General features: G+C 53.3%; 4 protein-coding genes across 4 annotated transcripts in view; 2 read left to right on the top strand and 2 right to left on the bottom strand.

The window, feature by feature from the left end:
- Positions 1–3508: 3508 nt before the first annotated feature.
- CLPP (caseinolytic mitochondrial matrix peptidase proteolytic subunit) lies at positions 3509–9119 on the top strand. The gene is made up of 6 exons (XM_008575842.1): positions 3509–3628; positions 3722–3793; positions 4324–4420; positions 5009–5196; positions 6150–6255; positions 8769–9119. Exons 1-6 carry the CDS (start codon positions 3509–3511, stop codon positions 8942–8944), a joined length of 759 nt encoding a protein of 252 aa, XP_008574064.1. The 3' UTR covers positions 8945–9119.
- A 2420-nt stretch (positions 9120–11539) lies between these two features.
- LOC103592935 (alpha-ketoglutarate-dependent dioxygenase alkB homolog 7, mitochondrial) lies at positions 11540–13641 on the top strand. The gene is made up of 4 exons (XM_008575832.1): positions 11540–11763; positions 12736–12909; positions 12996–13120; positions 13289–13641. The coding sequence occupies exons 1-4, from the start codon at positions 11560–11562 to the stop codon at positions 13449–13451; spliced, it is 666 nt and encodes a 221-aa protein (XP_008574054.1). The 5' UTR covers positions 11540–11559; the 3' UTR covers positions 13452–13641.
- Positions 13642–13667: 26 nt separating this feature from the next.
- Positions 13668–14362, bottom strand: LOC103592936 (persephin-like). The gene is made up of 2 exons (XM_008575833.1): positions 14077–14362; positions 13668–13990 (listed from the first exon to the last, which is right to left on the bottom strand). Exons 1-2 carry the CDS (start codon positions 14342–14344, stop codon positions 13668–13670), a joined length of 591 nt encoding a protein of 196 aa, XP_008574055.1. The 5' UTR covers positions 14345–14362.
- Positions 14363–17120: 2758 nt separating this feature from the next.
- LOC103592945 (general transcription factor IIF subunit 1-like) overlaps positions 17121–18465 on the bottom strand; it is a 1771-nt gene continuing 426 nt past the window's right edge. The window contains exons 3-5 of the mRNA XM_008575841.1: positions 18234–18460; positions 17907–18024; positions 17121–17821 (exon numbers count right to left, since the gene is read on the bottom strand). Of these exons, the coding sequence (XP_008574063.1) occupies positions 17617–17821; positions 17907–18024; positions 18234–18460 (550 nt within the window). The 3' untranslated portion in view covers positions 17121–17616. The remainder of the gene's footprint in view (positions 17822–17906; positions 18025–18233; positions 18461–18465) is intronic.

The raw sequence follows: 18465 nt of genomic DNA, 5'->3' as shown, positions 1-18465 counted from the left end.
CGCACTATCCAGTGCGCCACCGGGCCGGCCCCTTTAAAAAAAAAAAAAAAAAAAAAAAAAAAGATAAAACCAATAGAACAGGCTGATTTACAGCCTAAAGCCAAAACATCCATCCATCCGTCCATTCATTCATTCATTCATTCATTCATAACTTACTCAACAAAGCTTGTAGAACTAAAATGCACATTAAATTATTCATGGAATACCTACAACGTGCCAGGCACTGTTCAAAAGTTGCTTTTTTTTTTGTAATTTCAGGTCACAACCCACTTTAACTTAAATCGCTGGTTCTCAACTGGGAACAGCTCTGCCCCCTGGAGGATACTTGACGACGTCTAAGGTATTTTTGATTGTTAGGATGGTGGGTGGAGGGGGTCGAATGGCATCTAGTGGCTGGAGGCCAGGGATGCCAGTAAACACCCTGCAGTGCCCGGGATGGCCTCTCCTCCCCCCAAAGAACTTACCAACTCAGAATTTCAACAGTGCCAAGGTTGACAAACCCTAATTTAAATGAAGTGGAATAGACTAAGATAAAATAGAACAGAAATATCAGAGAGCGTTGCTTAAAGGATAAGTAGCATTTCATAAAGCTTTTGTACTTTTGTTTATTCAGACACTATACAAGATGTATTTCCCTTGTGTGTTCTAGTCAGAAAGGTTTAATAAACACTGTTTTAGGGACCACAGAGCTGAAAAAGACAGCAGAACCTCTGGCCTCCTGGAGCTCACATTCCACAGACAATAAAGAAGAAAAGTAATGAATTCATGGAGTTGTTCTGGATGGTGGTAATGTGCAGAAGACAATTAAACAAGGCAAACGTTCTAGAACATGCCTGGGATATTTGCAAAGGCAGTCGGGGAAGGCTTCTCTAAGGGATGATATATGAGCTGAGATTTATGTGTTGGGAAGGAGCTGGACTTCCAACAGAGCAAAGCAAGGACTTTGCGGCTTTGTGGCTGGACTGTTGGTGTGTTTGAGGAACAGAAAACTGCCCAGAGTGGCTGCTGGAACCGAGCAGGGAAGGGAGGGTGGAAGCAGATAAGGGCAGGGGTCAGCAGGGGTGATGGAGAGCCACAGTTCAATTTAGCTTTTCCGATGATCACTCAGGCTGCAGAGTGAAGAAGAGACGGCAAGGCACAGGAACAAGGGTGAAGCTGGGACACACGTTAGGGAGCTATTGGGAGGCCAGGGCATCGGAATGGAGGATGTAGAAGCAGGTAAACTTCGGAGAGGAGGAGCTGATGAAATAGGGAGACAGGGAGGACAGAGAGGAAGACCAGGCAGCAAAGATGGCCCCATGGCAGAGGCTGGGAGCACGGGGGGTTGTGAGGAAGCACCCGGGGAGGAGCTGCAGGGTGGTGGCAGCTGGTGGCCTGGCCTTTCTACCCAGGGTGGGGCAGGAGCTCGGGCCCTGGGGGAACTGGCTGGGCAGGGCCATCCACCTGACTCACAGCAGAAACTGGGACAGCTGCTGGCCACCCACCTCCTTCCCAACTGGAAATAAAGATAAGCTTCCAGACGGCTGGGCACCACCCTCAGCCCAGACACTGGCTCCTCACAATGAGATCCCACCTGCAAGCGTTTGCCTCCATGTGGGCCTTCTGCCTTGGGTGCCTTCAAGGCCTCCTCCAAAGTCCTCCACCTTCACGTCCTTCCCTCCGTCCTGCCTCTGATTCCATAAGGCTGGGAGTGTCTGTGTCCCCCTTTATCTCCCCATCAGACCAGGATCCCTTTGAGAGCACGGAGGATACAAAACTACCCTTACCTAGGGCGCCCAGCATCAAGTGTAGAGTCCAGCACTTAGGCATGATCTGCCTGGTGAACTCCTCCCTATACGTCAAAACCTTGAACCCCCATGATTCTTGATCTAATACATCAATAGCAAATACACGTCAATAGCTAATACAAATTGAGTACTTATTATATTCCTGGACCTTTTCTTTCTTTCTTTTTTTTAAAAGATGACTGGTAAGGGGATCTTAACCCTTGACTTGGTGTTGACAGCACCACGCTCTCCCAAGTGAGCGAACCGGCCATCCCTATATGGGATCCGAACCTGTGGCCTTGGTGTTATCAGCACCGCACTCTCCCGAGTGAGCCACGGGCTGGCCCTTCCTGGACCTTTTCTGAGGACATTACGCACAACAGCGCTAGGAGGTAGGTTATCATCATCCCCATTTTACAGATGCGTCCAAAGCCCTCTTGCTCTTCACCTTCCTCCCGTATCACCTCTGCATCCCTTAGTTCAGTGTGTATTCGATGAGCACCTACTGTATGCCAGGCACCGTTCAAGGCTCTGGGGACAAAGTAGGGAGCAACTCTTAGAAGGAAGGTGACATTTGAACTGAAGATGAAAAAGAATCCGTCTTGAGAAGGTCTGGAGGAAAAGAGAGGTCTCAGACGTTACCAGGAACCTCCCTACCTTCGCCCCTTTGCCCATTCCCTTCTCTGTGCTGAGAGTGCCTTCCTCCCCTCTGTCCCCCAGACTCCTACCCATCCTTCAAAGCCCGGGAAGGTTTTCCAGACCGATCTCCAGGAAGAGTTCACAGCACCCACCTCTGGGCTTCCACAGCCTGGGGTCCTTCCCTCTATCCCACAAGTGACCAAAAATGGGTGGGAGGTCTCGGTAGGAGTCGGCCCCACCAGAGTGGAAACTCTTCTAGGCCAACGCCCAGGCTGAGTCCTCCCTGGGCCCCCACTTCCAAGATGAGCTGTAGGCATGTTGGGGCTGATTTTTTAAATAAGAAATAAAGAGTAGAAAACTATGACGCATTGATCGGGAAGGGAACTCGAATTAACCGCTCTGAAACTTCCTCAGTCCCGCCTGGGTTCTCCTTCCGTCTCTGGCTCCTCCCCCTTCGGGCCCCGCCCCCAGACTCGTAATAACTTCGTATAGCATACATTATACGAAGTTATACGAAAACAGAAATATTAACTTATATTACCATGATATTTGAATTTGAAAGATGTATAGCTTGGAGAAAGATGTTTTAAAGTTATAAACATTTTCTTACAATAAATTTGCACTAAGTAATCTTGAATTGTCATTAAATACTACTACAACTAATCAGGACATTTTTCACCTGTTTCAGGAGAGAAGCATTTACTAACTTTTCCAAAGTTTCCTAATGAAATACTAGTTTTGACACTTTCACAAGATGTTAGACTGCAAAAGAGTTTCATTTGGGGTTGAATAAAATTAACCAGTTGTGTGTGTATGTTTAAATTTGCATTTTTCTGCTGTAATTCTCAGATTATGATATGCCGGCGTAGTGTTCTCTCTGAGATGGGAATACCTAGTAAGCTTTCCCCAATTAACTGGAGAGAGAAACTCCTGTTTCACAATTTATACTAATTCACCACTGGAGTTCCAAGGCTGTCCATAGCTTCTAAAACATTAAGCAACAGTTTTGTCAAATATCGAAAACAAAAGAAAAGAAAACAAACTTTTGTTTTAGCTCTTCCAATGAAATTACTTTTATTATTCTCAGAAGGTAAGTTTGTTTCATGTCACTGCACTACCTCTTCAAGTCTCTGTGTACTGCCTGCCCTGCCTTTGATCTTTACCACAACTGCAAGAACAAAGTGCGTGCTTTCCCGCTCATTCCCATCGTGGTGGAGCAGACGGTACAGCGGCCGGGCGGGGACACGGCCCGGGGGGCTCAGGGCTGGGGGAGACGGCCGGCCCCCCGACCCCTCACCTACATCTTGCTCCCCCAGGGTCGCGGCGAGCGCGCCTATGACATCTACTCGCGGCTGCTGCGGGAGCGCATCGTGTGCGTCATGGGCCCGGTGAGCGCCACGACCCCATGCGCCCCTCCTTCCCGGACAACCCGGCCCCTCCCCGTTGGTTTTCCTCCCCAGGCTCTGGTTTCGTGTGGACCCCCTCCCCTCCGACCCCCCCTTTGGTCCCCAGCCCCCCATCCTCTCCTGACCCCTTCCTCAAGCCCTCTGGCCCTCTCCTTCCGATCTCTGACCACCTCCCTGACACCTGGCATCCCCCTCCTCATTTCTGGGTTCCAGTCCCTCTCCCCCCACCTTCCTGAGTCTCCACCCTCTCCCCAGCCATTTTGACCCCTTCCCTGCCTGTGTCCTGAACCCCCCGACAATCCCCTTCCTGTGCTCCAAACCCCCTGGATCCCGACCGCAACCCCCATCCCCCATCCCCTCTTAGGTCTTGGATTCTTCCTGGCTCCTCTTCTTTGGGCTCTGACCCCCTCTTCCCGATTCCTTGACCCATCCCCAGACTCCTTCCCCTCCCAACCCCCTTCCGTAAAACTCCCCACCCCAATCTCGGGACACCCCCACCTCCCCATCTGCAGATCGATGACAGTGTTGCCAGCCTTGTGATCGCGCAGCTGCTGTTCCTGCAATCAGAGAGCAACAAGAAGCCCATCCACATGTACATCAACAGCCCTGGTGAGCCCGGCCTTTCCTGGGTGCCAGAGGTGCTCCTCAGGATGCATGGGTTACTCAGGGTACCGAGATCCCCGGTCAGGGATGTCCTCTCTCTGGGGAAAGGGTGCCGAGCTTTCTGCAGAATCCCCAAAGTGTCTTGAAACGCCAGAAGGTGCCTGTTGATTGTGCAAATCAGCGACTGAATACACCCCACAGAAGGTGGCCTTTTTGATCCCACCCAAGTTGGTGTTTTACCAACTTGACCTGGCTGACATTTTAAAATTGGTAGATTTCCCCCCTCCAAAAGAGAGAGTAGCTAGTACTTACTATGTATGCCAGGCATTTTTAAAATCACTGAATACCAGTTTAACTCATTTTGTCCTCATGGCAACCGCACATGGTAGGTACTATTTAGAAATCGCCAGTCTACATTCAGAGACTGTGGCTCAGGGGCTGAGTAACTCGCTCAAGGTCACACAGATGATAAATTGCCCAGCCACCTGGGCCATGCTACCTGATTCTGTCACCTCCTTATCCCCGGAGGCATTTGCATTTGTGACCCCTGCCTTAAAGGGCTGGCATGCCCCTCACTCGTGCCCCTGCCCACAGGTGGTGTGGTGACCGCGGGCTTGGCCATCTATGACACGATGCAGTACATCCTGAACCCCATCTGCACGTGGTGCGTGGGCCAGGCCGCCAGCATGGGCTCCCTGCTTCTCGCCGCTGGCAGCCCGGGCATGCGCCACTCACTCCCCAACTCCCGTATCATGATCCACCAGCCCTCTGGGGGCGCCCGGGTGAGTGCCAGGCCCCACACTGGGGGGTACGCTGCTGTCAGTATGCGGGGTATGTGGGACAGGGTCTAGAAGGATGGACTGACGGGGCAGAAGTCAGGTATGGGTGTCAGTGTTTTAAAATGTAGGTTTGTGTTATTAAATCAGGTATGGTGACTCCAACAGATCAGGAGAAAACTGTCATTGAAAAGATAGCTTAGTCTGGCCAGTTAGCTCAGTTGGTTAGAGTGTGGTGCTAAAACCAAGGTCCAGGGTTTGATCCCTGTACCAGCCAGCCGCCAAAAAGAAAGAAAGAAGGAAAGATAGTTTGTTGCTTAGATCCCAAGAGGAGGGAGCATGCCATGCTATGGGGAGGCCACACAGAGAAGTACAAGGGCTGGTCAGGAGGCAGAGGAAGCTGGGGGAAAATGTGGGCAGGATCCTTTACCGTGGTTTCTACAGGAATATTTAAGCAAGGCAGGGTAAGCAGATTTAGGATTGGCTTGTTCGAATCACTTCATTAGGCTCTGGGGCATAGGGGTCATCCCTGGTTGTCTGGTACCTGGTCCTGGGGTGATTAGTACAGGGGGATAGTGGCCCAGAGTGTGAGACCCCTACAGAGGAGGAGATAGGGGGGTGTGGGCCCTTGATTGGCTGGTTTGCCTATGAAAGGCACACACACAGCAGTTGTTTGCTGTCTCTAAAAATTAGCTAGCTCCGTGAGGGACCGTAACTCCCCAGTCACTGAAGCCCCAGTTGCTGAAAATATAGTTAGCAGAGTCAGGAAATCTTCCTGGTGGCGGCGAGGATAAAGCAGGATGTGGAGGGACTTGCAAAGCCCTGTCCCACCTGCTTTAAAACTAGAAGCCTGAAGCCCGGAGAGGGCTCCATCGTCCCCACCTCCCCTGAGGGGCTGCTACTACTTGTAACCCTCCCCCTCTTACTTCTTACCCTTGGCTTCTCGGGACGTCCCTCAGGGCCAAGCCACAGACATTGCCATCCAGGCAGAGGAGATCATGAAACTCAAGAAACAGCTCTACAACATCTATGCCAAACACACCAAACAGAGCCTGCAGGTGATCGGTGAGTGCCCCCCAGCCCAGGCAGACCCCCAGTTGCTCCCCTTGATTTTATTTAATGCACACAGGTGTGCCAGGCATTGTTCTAAGCCTGGGCTTCCCTACCTTGGTCCTGTGGACATTCAGGGCAGTATCATTTTCTTTTGTGGGGACTGTCCCGTGCACGGGAGGGTGTGTAGCATCATCCTCGGCCTCCACCCGCTCAATGCCAGGAGCTTCCTCCAATTCTGACAACCAAAAATGTCTCCAGGCATCACCAAGTGCCCCCTCCTCCAGTTAAGAACCACTATTATAAGCCCTTTAAAAACATCAACTTATGAGATCCTCACAAAAACTTGATTGAAAAAGGTCAAAAGGTTTGAACAGGGTCTTCAAAAGAGAATATTCCAAATGGCCAATAAGAAAAGATGCTCATGGGCTGGCCTGTGGCTCACTCGGGAGAGTGCGGTGCTGATAACTCCAAGGCCACGGGTTCAGATCCCGTGTAGGGATGGCCGGTTAGCTCACTTTGGAGAGCATGGTGCTGACAACACCAATCAAGGGTTAAGATCCCCTTACCAGTCACCTTTTTAAAAAAAAAAGAAAAGATACTCATTGTCTTTAGGGATGACGTTTAATACTAACATCATTAGTTATTATGGAAAGGCAAATTAAAACCACAACGAAGGGCTGGCTGGATAGTTAAGTGGTTAGAGCGTGGTACTGCTAACAGCCAGGTCCAGGGTTCCATCCTTGTACTGGCCAGCAGCACCCCCCAAAAATAAAAGCTGGAATAAAATAATAAAACCACAGTGAGAGCTGCCCGGTTAGCTCAGTTGGTTAGAGCACGGTGCTGATAACACCAAATCTAGGCTTTGATCCCTACACTAGTCAGCGACCAAAGTAAATAAAGGACGACCGCGGGGAGATACCCTTTCCACCCACTAGAACGGCTAAGACATAAAATACTGACCATATGAGATGCTGATGAGGGTGCAGAGCTGCTGGTCTGATAACACCAAATCTAGGCTTTGATCCCTACACTAGTCAGCGACCAAAGTAAATAAAGGAAGACCGCGGGGAGATACCCTTTCCACCCACTAGAACGGCTAAGACATAAAATACTGACCATATGAGATGCTGATGAGGGTGCAGAGCTGCTGGAACACTTAGCCAGTGCAGGTGGGAGTGAAAATGTACAAACACTTTGGAAAGCTGTTTGGTGCTGTTGGCTAAGGCTAAATGTGCAGAAAAATCTGGGGTTCCCCTGCTCAGTGTATAACCATGAGAACCAAGTACTATTTCCATGAAAGATGTGCACAGCGATACCAATGGTGATCCTGTTCATACGAGCCCCCAGCTGGACCATTGACAGTAGAGGGGGTGCATTCACATGGTGGTTTATTCACACATTGACTTCCACATAGCAAATGTGAGCAAATGATCCACAGTGACACGCAGCCACATGGATGAGTCTCACAAACACAACGCTGGGTGGAAAAAAGAGTGAACACATGATGATTTCATGTATTTAAACGACATCAACAGGCACAGCTAACCTGTGCCACTAGGATAGTGGGTCACTGTTAGGTGTAGGGAGGGAGTGGCGAAGATCAGTGATTGAAATGGATCCCAGCAGCGTTCTGGGGGTGCTGGCGATGCTCCATTTCTCAGTCTGGATGCTGGTCATGTGGATGTGTTCAGTCTGAAAACTTATCACACTGTACATTTATAATTCATGCCCTTTCCTGGAAGTATATTATATGAGGGTACTTCAAAAAGTTCGTGGAAGGCTGGCCTGTGGCTCACTCGGGAGAGTGTGGTGCTGATAACACCAAGGCCACAGGTTCGGATCTCTATATAGGGATGGCCGGTTAGCTCACTTGGGAGAGTGTGGTGCTGACAACACCAAGTCAAGGGTTAAGATCCCCTTACCAGTCATCTTTAAAAAAAAAAAAAAGTTCTTGGAAAAATAGAATTAGAAGATAATATAATCTTTCCATGAACTTTCTGAAGCACCCTCATATATCAATAAAAGTTAAAAAAAAAAATTGAAGTAGGTATTTTACTGATTGGGAAACTGAAGCACGGAGAGGGGAAGGCCAAGGCCACACAGGGAAGAACTGGCACCTTGAGGACCCGTCTGAGCTTGGGCTGCCATAACAAAATACCACAGACTGGGTGGCTTAAACAACAGGAATTTATTTCTCACAGTTCTGGGGGCTGGAAGTCCATGATCAAGGGCCCGCAGGGTTGGTTCCTGGTGAGGGCTCTCTTCCTGGCCTGCAGACAGCCTCCTCCTCGCTGTGTCCTCACGTGGCCTTTCCCCTGCTTCCTCTTACCAGGGCACAAATCCCATCCTGAGGGCCCCGCCCTCATGATGTCATCTAACCCTAATTACCTCCCAAAGGCCCCATCTCCAAATACCATCCCACTGGGGGTTGGGACTTCAACATATGAATTTTGTGGGGGGACCCAACCTGGCCCCGGGTCTCTGCTCTTACCCGCACATGTGCTCCCTCCTTCTTCCCCTGCCAGAGTCGGCCATGGAGAGGGACCGCTACATGAGCCCCATGGAGGCCCAGGAGTTTGGCATCTTGGACAAGGTTCTGGTCCACCCACCCCAGGACGGTGAGGACGAGCCTGAGTTGGTGCAGAAGGAACCTGTGGTGGCAGAAGTGGTGGCAGCAGATCCTGTCCCAGCAAGCACTTGAGAGCCAGCCCTCCTCTCAAGAGGAACATTGAGGGGGTGGGTCAGCCAGGCCCCTCGCTGCTGAGCCTGGAGGAGCCCCTTGAGGAACTCTGGATTTGGGGGATGCCCCTCTGGGCAGGGCAGCCTGGCTGAGACACTGTGATTTTAAATTAAATCTTTGCGGTCTTTGCTCTGTGTGAGGCGACTTCCCTCGCTGTTCCACGATGGCTTCGCCCCTTCTGCTTTTGCTCAGACCTCCAGACCTGGAATATCCCTTCCTTCGGCAAATTCTCCTGAGCATATGCTACATCCTAGCCACTGTTCTAGAGGCTGTGACACACCATGAAGAAAACAGCGAAGTCCTCAAAGAGCTTACGTTCTTGTGTGGGTAGGCCAGAAAAAAGCCCAAGGAGGAGGGATGCACCTGTGTGTGAGAGAGAGTTATAGTTTTGCATGGGGTGGGCAGGGAAGGCTTCCCCGAGAAGGTGACATTGGAGCAAAGACCTGAAGGAGGTAAGGGAGGCAGCCATGTTGGTGTCTTGGGAAAGAGCAGTCCAGAAAGAGGACACAGCCAGTGCAAAGGTCCTGTGGAAGGACTGTGCCTAGTGCTTGGGAGGAACCACAAGGAGGCCAGTGGCTGAGGGACAGTGGAAGAGAGGAGATCAGAAAGTGGAGGTAAGGGCCGGCTGGTTAGCTCAGTTGATTAGAGCTGGTGCTGATAGTGCCAAGGTCAAGGGTTTGGATCCCTGTACCAGCCAGCCACCAAAAAAATGAAAGAAAGAAAAACTGGAGGGGAGCAAGCAGTACAGACCATAAAAGGCTTCACAGGTCTTAGTGGGGAGGGAGGTGAGCTGTGGCGGGTTTTGGGAAGAAGACAAACAGAAGGGTGACCATGGCTTCCAAGGAGTGCTGCAAGGACAGAAGTGAGACCAGTTAGACTGTTGGAATGATCCAGATGAAGACTAGTGGCGGCTTGGGCTAGGTGGCAAGAAGTCAGATTCTCACCAAGTTTTATTTATTTTTATTTTTTAAAAGTTGACTGGTAAGGGGATCTTAACCCTTGACTTGGTGTTGTCAGCACCACACTCTCCCAAGTGAGCAAACCGGCCATCCCTATTAGGGATCCGAACCTGTGGCCTTGGTGTTGTCAGCACCACACTCTCCCGCGTGAGCCATGGGCTGGCCCCTCACCAAGTTTTAAAGACAGGTGGGATGTGAAATTCGAGAGAGAGAGCAGTCTCCAAAACCTCCAAGCTGTTGGCCCAAAGAAGCTAGAAAGATGGAGAGCTGTTACCTTAGATGGGAAGCCAAGGGGAAGGGATCAGGAGTTGGTTTTGGATATGCTGCATCTAATGTTTGTTATGCATCCCAGGGTTTAGGCGATTCTGGGGTGGTTGAAGTAAAAATGTAGGAGACATCAGCATACAGGTGAATTAGCGGTCAGACTGAGACGTGACTCTAGGATTGGTGGCTGTGGATGTCACTGATGGCCTTAAATCAGCGCACTTCTGGTGCTGTGAGGCACACCAGGGATCTCGGGCCCCTGAGTCCTGAATCCTTTCCAACCCTTCTCACTTAGGCTCTGACCCCAATAGGCTGGAGGGGATTCAGAGAATGGGAGGGAAAATATTATCATAGACAAGTTTTTCCAGGAATTTTTCTATAAAGTGGCGCAGAGGACTAGAAGGGGAAATAGGGTCAATCTTGCTAAAATTTAGAGCATTTGGGGACTAGTTTCATAGGTTACGCTTGTTTGAACTTTTCATTATGGATAATTTAAAATATATGCAAAAGTAGAGAAAAAGGATAATAAGCCTCATGTACTTATCACACCGATTCAACACTGATCAATTCACAGACAACTGTGATTCATCCCTACCCGACCCCTCCCTGTCCCCCAAGGCCTGGATTATTTGGAAGCAAGTCCCAGCTGTCGTTTCATCTGTAAATATTTCGGTATGCATTTCTAAAAGATAGAATGAAAAAAACAAATAACAGGGAATCATTAAAAAGGCAATCACACCACCATTTTCAAACCTAAAAAAAATAAAAAAATCCTGAGACGGGCAGATGGATGATGCCCCGCTCTGACCTTTGACCACAACCCCTAACTCTGCCAACTTGACCCCACTCCATAATCATGGCCTTGACGTCAGACCCCTGACCCCTGCACCCTTGACCCCTTCATCTCACTTTGACTATGCCCTTAATCTCTAGCCCATAACCTTGTCCTTGCCCCAAATCTTCCTATAACCCCTGACCTCTGACTCCAGGCCAGACCCTGTCCTCGCCCCCTGCAAGAGGTCCTGCCCACGCAGCTGCTAGGCTGGACCTTTTCGCTTAGCAGGTAAAAGGGGCGTGGCTCGGGCCAGACCTGCAGACGTACTTTCGGCACAGCCAATGGTTTAAGGGCCTGCGGTCAGCGGCGTCCAATAGCGCGTGGGAGAAGGCGGATTCTGGGGTCAGCCAATAGCTTGAGAGGACGAGCCGAGCAGCAGCCAGTAGCCGTGAGCAAGAGGCGGGACTCTGAAGCAAGCCAATCGCTGGAAGGACCTGGCGCAGTCAGCGCCAATGGTTCCGGGGCAGGGGCGTTACCCCGAGCCGGCCGGCCCACCTCCCCGACCCGACCCCGGTGCTATGGCCGGGAGCGGCCGGCTGGCGCTGCGGACGCTGTCCGGGCCGAGCTGGGTGCGGGGCTCGGACCCGGCAGTCCTGAGCCGCCTGCGGGATGCGGCCGTGGTGCGGCCCGGCTTCCTGAGTTCAGCCGAGGAGGAGACGCTGAGCCGCGAGCTGGAGCCCGAGCTGCGCCGCCGCCGCTACGAATACGACCATTGGGACGCTGTGAGGCGCGCGGGGCGGGGTCGCGTCGGGGCGGGGCCTGGGACTTGGGGGGCGGGATCAAGGGAGTCGAGCGCTGGGTGGGGGCCGCGCTGGGGGCGGTAGTTGGGCGTGGTGGGCGTGGTCTGGGGTATTGAGGGCGGGGTCAAGGGAGTCGAGCTCTGGACGGGGCGGGGCCCCGCTGGGGACTGTACGGTGGAGGGGCCTGATGTATTATGGGGCGGGGTCAGTATTTCAAACGTTGGATGGGGCGGGGCTACGCTGGGGGCTGTACCTGGGCGTGGTCTCAGGCATTGGGGGCAGGGTCAGGGGAGTCGAGCGCTAGAGTGAGGCTATGCTGGAGGCGGTACCTCGAACGTGGTGGGGGCGGGGCCTGATGTATTATGGGGTGGGGTCAGTGGCTTCGAACGCTGGATGGGGTGAGGCTAGGCTGGGGGCGGTACCGAGAATTGGTGTGCAGGGGCGGGGCCTGGAACCTGGGCAGTGGGAGGGGGAGGACCTGGGGAATGGGGACATTGCGAGTAGGGAGAACACTTTGGTGATGATGGCAGGGCCATACCTGGAGACAGGGTATGGAACTCAGGGATATTTGGGACCAAGATTAGGGGCAGACACAGGTGTGGAGGGAGCTGAGGGGAGTCAGCGGTTGGGGGCAGGGACAGGGGACTTGGGGGGGGATCAAGTTGTGGACGGAGACAGGTGGAATTGAATAGCTGGAGCCTGGAACCAGGAATTGGAGCCTGAAGTTGAGTATAGAGGACTGAGATCAGACCTAGGTGGGGACTGGGGTTGGGATCCCGGTATGGATTTGAGACCTAGACAGGGCTATGATTTTGGCAGGGGATAGATTAGCGGCAGGAATGTGAGTCAGGGATCATGCTGGGAGAAAACTGTTGCCCTGTACTCTGCCCCTCCTAGCCTCAGTTTCCCTGATTCCCCTCGGTGCTCCCTAGCTTGACCGAGCTCTCTGTGCAGGCCATCCACGGCTTCCGAGAGACAGAGAAGTCACGCTGGTCAGAAGCCAGCCGGGCCATCCTGCAGCGCGTGCAGGCAGCCGCCTTTGGCCCTGACCAGACGCTGCTCTCCCCAGTGCACGTGCTGGACCTAGAACCTCGGGGCTACATCAAGCCCCACGTGGACAGCATTAAGGTGGGCAGAGGCCAGCATCTTGTAGCTCCCAGCCAGAGTGGGCAGGCCAGGCCAGACCCTGACCCACTGCCATGCCTCCTCTCCAGTTCTGCGGAGCCACCATTGCTGGCCTGTCCCTCCTGTCTCCCAGCGTCATGAGGCTGGTGCACACCCAGCAGCCAGGGGAGTGGCTGGAACTCCTGCTGGAGCCAGGATCCCTCTACATCCTCAGGTATCCCCAAGCCGAGGAGCCCCCACCCCACCAGTAATGCGCCAGATGCCCATCAGTGCTTGAACACCTTTGGAAGGTGCAGGGGGCAACAGAGGAACTGGAACCCAGCTCTGCTTGGAACAGGGCCTGCCCTCACCCCATCCAGTCACAGCCTGTTTTCTCTTGCAGGGGTTCGGCCCGTTATGACTTCTCCCATGAGATCCTTCGGGACGAAGAGTCTTTTTTTGGAGAGCGACGGATTCCCCGGGGTCGACGCATCTCTGTGATCTGCCGCTCCCTCCCTGAGGGTATAGGGTCAGGGGAGCCTGGACAGCCACCCCCAGCCTGCTGAGCCCCAGGCCCATCCCCCAGCTTCTTACAGACCCCGGATTTGTGAATACAGTCAGAATGGACAATCCTGGTGGCAGTCAAGGCCAGGAAAGCAGTTTCCTTTATTGTGATCATTGCTGGAGGCCTCAGCCCACCTCCCCTTCTCATTTTCTCAGCACCCAGGTCTCTAATAAATAAGACAGCTGAGCTCCTCCAGCGCTACAGCTCCGGGGCACCCTCAGCCGCCACAGCCGCAGGCAGCCGCTGAGAGCTGGGGCAGCCGCTGCCAGCGGTGGTGGTCATCGAGGAAGGCCACGTCGGCATAGCGGGTGGGCTGGCAACAGGGCCTGCCGTGGGCTCGGCCCTGACCCCGCAGCCAGGCCAGTGTCAGGCCGTGCTGGGTACGGGCTCCACGGGGACAGCTGCCAGCGCAGTAGCGAAAGATGACCTTTTCCTCCGAGGCATAGCCCAGGCCCAGCTCTGCCACAGGCAGGGTAAGGCTCCACAGCTGGCATGGGCTGGCCAGGGCTCGGCGCAGGCGGGCTCGGGGGTGGTGGGCACCTGGGGGAGAGAAGGGGCACTGACAACAGGTGGGATCTGGGCAGGGAGGAGTTGGGAACTCACACGGTGGCCCTGGGTATCCTTACCCAGCTGTGTCCTCCAGGTCCCTCTGGTCTCTGTTGCCTGCTCAGATGAGTAGTCTCCCTCTGCCACTGGAGCCCCCTGAGCAACAGGGCCCCAGTGCAGGCCCAGCGGCAGCAACAGGAGCAGCAGAGAGCTGAGCAGGACTCTCCCTGCAGCCATTGCCATGGGCAGGTCCTTAGAGTGGGGGAGCCCCATGTCTGCATTTATCCCCACCTGGGCTGGGTAACTAACCTCTTCACTGCTGGCGGCCATGGCCAGGAGGAGGCCCATGCCCCACGCCAGCGTGTCTCCCATGTCCGCTGGTCTAGGCCTCTGGCTCCTTCTGCCCAACACCTGTCCTTCTAAGAGTTAAGGACCCACCCCCCATCTCATCCCACCCCAACATTCCACAGACACATTTCCGACGCCCCTAAGCCCCCTGATTTACGAGTGCTGTGCCGGCAGCCAGGGCCAAGCCCAGAGTGGGCAACTGATGTCCCCACCCCGCCTGCTGTCTGGAGGGGGAGGCAGGGGGCATTGTGTTTCCCCTGGTGGGATCCCTCCCCACCAAGGCAGGGTGCTGTGGCTCAGGAGCCCCAATGTCATGTGTCAGGTGGGGCAGGGGTGGCTTGGCAGGTGGGTGAGGCGATGGGGAATCTGTCATGGCTCCTGCCAGAAGGATTAAAACATCATGCCTTTGTCTCTGGGCCTGGCTGAGACAACATCAAAACAGGAAAAGGGAGAGGCCTGGGGACAGCCAAAGGCTGGGACCCAAAGGGGGCAGGGACTCCCAAAGGCTGGAGGGCCAGCCTGAGAACTCAAGACTTCAGCCCCATCTTGGCATCCAAGAGCATCAGGGCTTGGGGGAGGTTCAGACCTTTTGGGTCCCAGTAACTACCAGCATGACATGGGTTCTGGTAGCTTCGACCAGTCCCATGTGACCCCAGGGAAGTGAGCATTTAGTGTTTACTGCTGTGCCCAGCACTGAAGAGCTTCCAAGAGCTTGAGACAAAGGAAATACAAATAGCTTATGTGCTATTTATTTGTTTAAAGAGAAGTTTGATCCCACACAGAGAGCACATTAAACTCAGAGGAGACTCTGAACCCCACAAGATTAGTGAAAATCAGGAAGTTTGGTTACACACTGCTGTGCGTGTGTAACACAGGCAGGCACACCCCTCTGCTGCTGGCAGGAGTGCAAATTGGTAGAAGCTCTTTGGATGAGCAGTTGAACAGCTGCTACTGAAATTGCAAATTACATCCCTTTGCCCCAAGAAAGCTGCTTGAGGAATTCATGCCACACAGTCAAGTGAAGAAGCAAGCGCTGGGATATCCACTGCCTTTTTGTTTGTATTACTGGAAACGTCAACTCCACCCACAGGGCATCGGTACAGTGGTCTTATGGTGGTTATTTGCAGTATTCATTTAGATTACTTTCAGACCAAAGGAAAAAAAGTCACTGGCCCAAAGTCATCCAGAATTCAGAAACAAGCCTGGGATTTGAGCCCAGATCACCCTGAACACAAGGCCCCTACTCCTAACCACTAGGCAGCACTGCCTAGCCTAATGGAAGGGCAGGCCTTAGACCAAGGTCCACGTGGCAGGGACAGCATGGGTGAGCCCACCAGGGCAAGGGGTGAGAATCACTGTCCTGCTGCCCAAAAAGGCCTGGTGGGAGGACAGGGAGGGATGTTGGACCAACCTGAGACATTCCTAGGAATTAGCCTGACATCTCAGGCATTCCTGCATGGCAGCCAAGGGCCTGCAGGACTGGGTGGGGAAGTTTTCCACCTTCAGTTCCCAGCCACAGGCAAGACAGAAGCCCAACATCCGGTCCCCAGACAGACCACTCAGAACACGAGTTCAAAAGTACTGGCCAAATGCTGTTTCTTGCCATGTTACTACCCAGAAACAAAAAGCCCTCCCCTGGGATGCTGGATAAGATATATGCACAACCAAGCCTGTAACAAAACAAGGGAGGAAACCCCAAAAACATCACTGGGAAACTGAGAAATACGGCCCCCATGCAAACACCAGCAACAAGCGGGTTTGGGCTTTGGTGGCCATGTAGGGATGGTACCCAAGCTGAGGACCGTGCATAAAATGGGGCTCAGCTGGCACTCCTGGTGGAAGCGAAAGCAAAACCATCTAGAAGGACTTGCCTGCAAAGTACCCGAGTGCTGTTGGTTGAACCGTGTCCCCTCAAAGGTTCATGTATTAATCACTGTGACAGTGTTGAGGGTGGGAAATCCTATTATGGTAATTGAAAGATGGTACCTTCAAGAGGTGATTAGACTGTGAGGACCATGCCCTAGGGAATGGATTGATCTATTTATGGAGTAATAAGTTGATAGTTTAATGAGTGGTAACAGGTGTGGTTCTGATGGCTTCATGAGGACAGCGAGTGAGCATGTTAGCTCTCTTGCTCAGCCCTGTCGCCATGCGATACCCTGCATCCCTGTGGAGAGTCACCATCATTTCTGGAGGGCCTCACCAGATGTGTTCCCTGGACTTTGGACTTCTCAGCCTCTGAAACTGTTAGAAATAAATTCTATTTCTTTATAAATTACTCAGTTTCAGGTATTCCATTATAAGCAATAGAAATGAACTGACACACCAGGATTCCCACTAATAAAGAGCCCCCTGGCTGATGATGGGTATCCCATACAAACTTATGAAACAAGAAAATAACCTATCAGGAAGGGGAGTCAGAAGATACAACAGAATGCTCGTGAACTTCAGAATCTAGATGTGTCTGACAGACAATAAGGATGCTAAAAAAAAAATGAAAGGAGGGATCAAAAATTTAAGGAACAAAACGCTATCCAAACAGAGCAGTTGATTTGAAAAAGAAACAAAGATAAGTTTGAAAAATTGAAAATGGAGTCACAAGCGCCGAGCCCGTGGCGCACTCCTGAGAATGCGGCGCTGGGAGTGCAGCAGCGCTCCCGCCGCGGGTTCGGATCCTATATAGGGATGACCGGTGCGCTCACAGCGCTCACTAGCTGAGCACGGTGCGGCCAGTCTCAAAAAGGACAAAAAAAAAAAAAAAAAAAGAAAAAGAAAATGGAGTCACTGAAACCATTTACTGGGTTACAAGGTAAATAAGCAAATGCTAAAGAGAGAATTAGTGAAGGGGAAGGCAGAGCTGCAGTTACCCAGTGGTTGGGCTCACCAATTAGCTCAGCTGGGTAGAGCCTAGTGATAACACCACCAAGGTCAACGGTTCGGATCCCCGCACCAGAGAGCCACCAAAAAGAAAAAAAGGCTACCCAGTGGCAGCACAGAGGCACGCTCAGTGTGCAGGGATGAGCCGTGAGGAGAATGAGATGATCTAACAGGCGTCTAAAGGTTCCAGAAGGAGGAGCTGGGGAGAAGCAAATGGAGGAGGGAACTGCTCAGGCTCTTCCAGAATTGGTAGCACCAAGGTCCCAGGCTCAGGGAGCAGAACCACAGATAGGCAGTGGACGCGCACGCGGGTTCGGTGAGCACGCGGAACGTGGCAGTCTGAGAAGTTCTGGAGAGCAGAGCCTATTTATTGGGAGGGCAGTGGCAGCAGGCTGTCACTCCTTCAGGGAGAAGTGCATCTTGTCGTTGATCATCTTGCGCTCCGGGTTGAGGCGCTTGAGGATCTGCGCCAGCACATTCACTGTCTGCTCGCTGCTCAGCCCCGTCTTCTTGGTCTGGAACTTTTTCAGCAGGTCCTTGGTGGTCATGGGCTTTCGCGTCAGGTAGCGGCGCACAGCGTCCTCAGTCACCTGCACGTCACTGCGGGGCAGAGGGTGGGGGAGGCAGCCATCAGCGAGTCTCCCCTGCTGCCCTCACTCTGGCCCTGCCATGCTCGCCAACTTACCCGCTGCTGGGCGTCGACTTCCCCGACGGCGGCTGGGGGGTCGACTTCCCGGACAGGCTCTGGGGCCCGGGATCCAGCCGTAAGCGCTTGGCGGCCGGCGGCTCGCTCGTCCGCTTCCCTGTTAGAGCAGAGTCAGGGCTGAGTCTTGGGGATGGGAGGCTGGACCCCTGGGCAGGACCCCCGGGCCTGGCAGCGCCAGGATTATGGGTCCAGGGGGCTCAGGGAGAGACGGGCATCCATCCCTGACTCTCCATCGCCGCTCTGGTGTCGGATCCGAGCACAGAGGCCAGGAGGCCGCGGCCGAGCAGCGGGACACCGGGTGCTCACCTTGCTCTAGTTTGGTGGCGGCAGCCCGCAGGGTGGAGGACGTGCTGCTGCTCTCGGCGCTGGGCGTGCCAGGGCGGCTGTTGCCCCGCGAGCTGCCTCCGGACGGCTTCCGCTCCCTCTTGGGGGGCGTCTTCTTCTTCTGCAGGTGTCCGAGTTGGGATTGGGGACATGAGTCTAGAAACAGAGGCCCCCGCCCCCACCCGCGGCCCCATCCGCCCCCGCCCGGCCTGCC

The sequence above is a fragment of the Galeopterus variegatus genome, unplaced genomic scaffold (genome assembly GCF_000696425.1).
Source record: "Galeopterus variegatus unplaced genomic scaffold, G_variegatus-3.0.2 Scaffold1244, whole genome shotgun sequence".
In the NCBI taxonomy this organism is placed as follows: domain Eukaryota; kingdom Metazoa; phylum Chordata; class Mammalia; order Dermoptera; family Cynocephalidae; genus Galeopterus; species Galeopterus variegatus.
Note: the sequence above shows the minus strand (reverse complement) of the source record. Positions and strands in the feature narration are given on the sequence as shown.

Excerpts from the sequence above, each read along its gene's own strand:
- CLPP (XM_008575842.1), top strand. The coding sequence starts at position 3,509 with ATGTCACTGCACTACCTCTTCAAGTCTCTGTGTACTGCCTGCCCTGCC. Across the intron at positions 3,794-4,323 it reads TCGTGTGCGTCATGGGCCCG|ATCGATGACAGTGTTGCCAG; the intron begins GTGAGCGCCACG and ends CCCCATCTGCAG. Across the intron at positions 5,197-6,149 it reads AGCCCTCTGGGGGCGCCCGG|GGCCAAGCCACAGACATTGC; the intron begins GTGAGTGCCAGG and ends GACGTCCCTCAG.
- LOC103592935 (XM_008575832.1), top strand. The coding sequence starts at position 11,560 with ATGGCCGGGAGCGGCCGGCTGGCGCTGCGGACGCTGTCCGGGCCGAGC. Across the intron at positions 11,764-12,735 it reads AATACGACCATTGGGACGCT|GCCATCCACGGCTTCCGAGA; the intron begins GTGAGGCGCGCG and ends CTCTCTGTGCAG. Across the intron at positions 13,121-13,288 it reads GGATCCCTCTACATCCTCAG|GGGTTCGGCCCGTTATGACT; the intron begins GTATCCCCAAGC and ends TTTCTCTTGCAG.
- LOC103592936 (XM_008575833.1), bottom strand. The coding sequence starts at position 14,344 with ATGGGCCTCCTCCTGGCCATGGCCGCCAGCAGTGAAGAGGTTAGTTAC. Across the intron at positions 13,991-14,076 it reads GACCTGGAGGACACAGCTGG|GTGCCCACCACCCCCGAGCC; the intron begins GTAAGGATACCC and ends TCTCTCCCCCAG.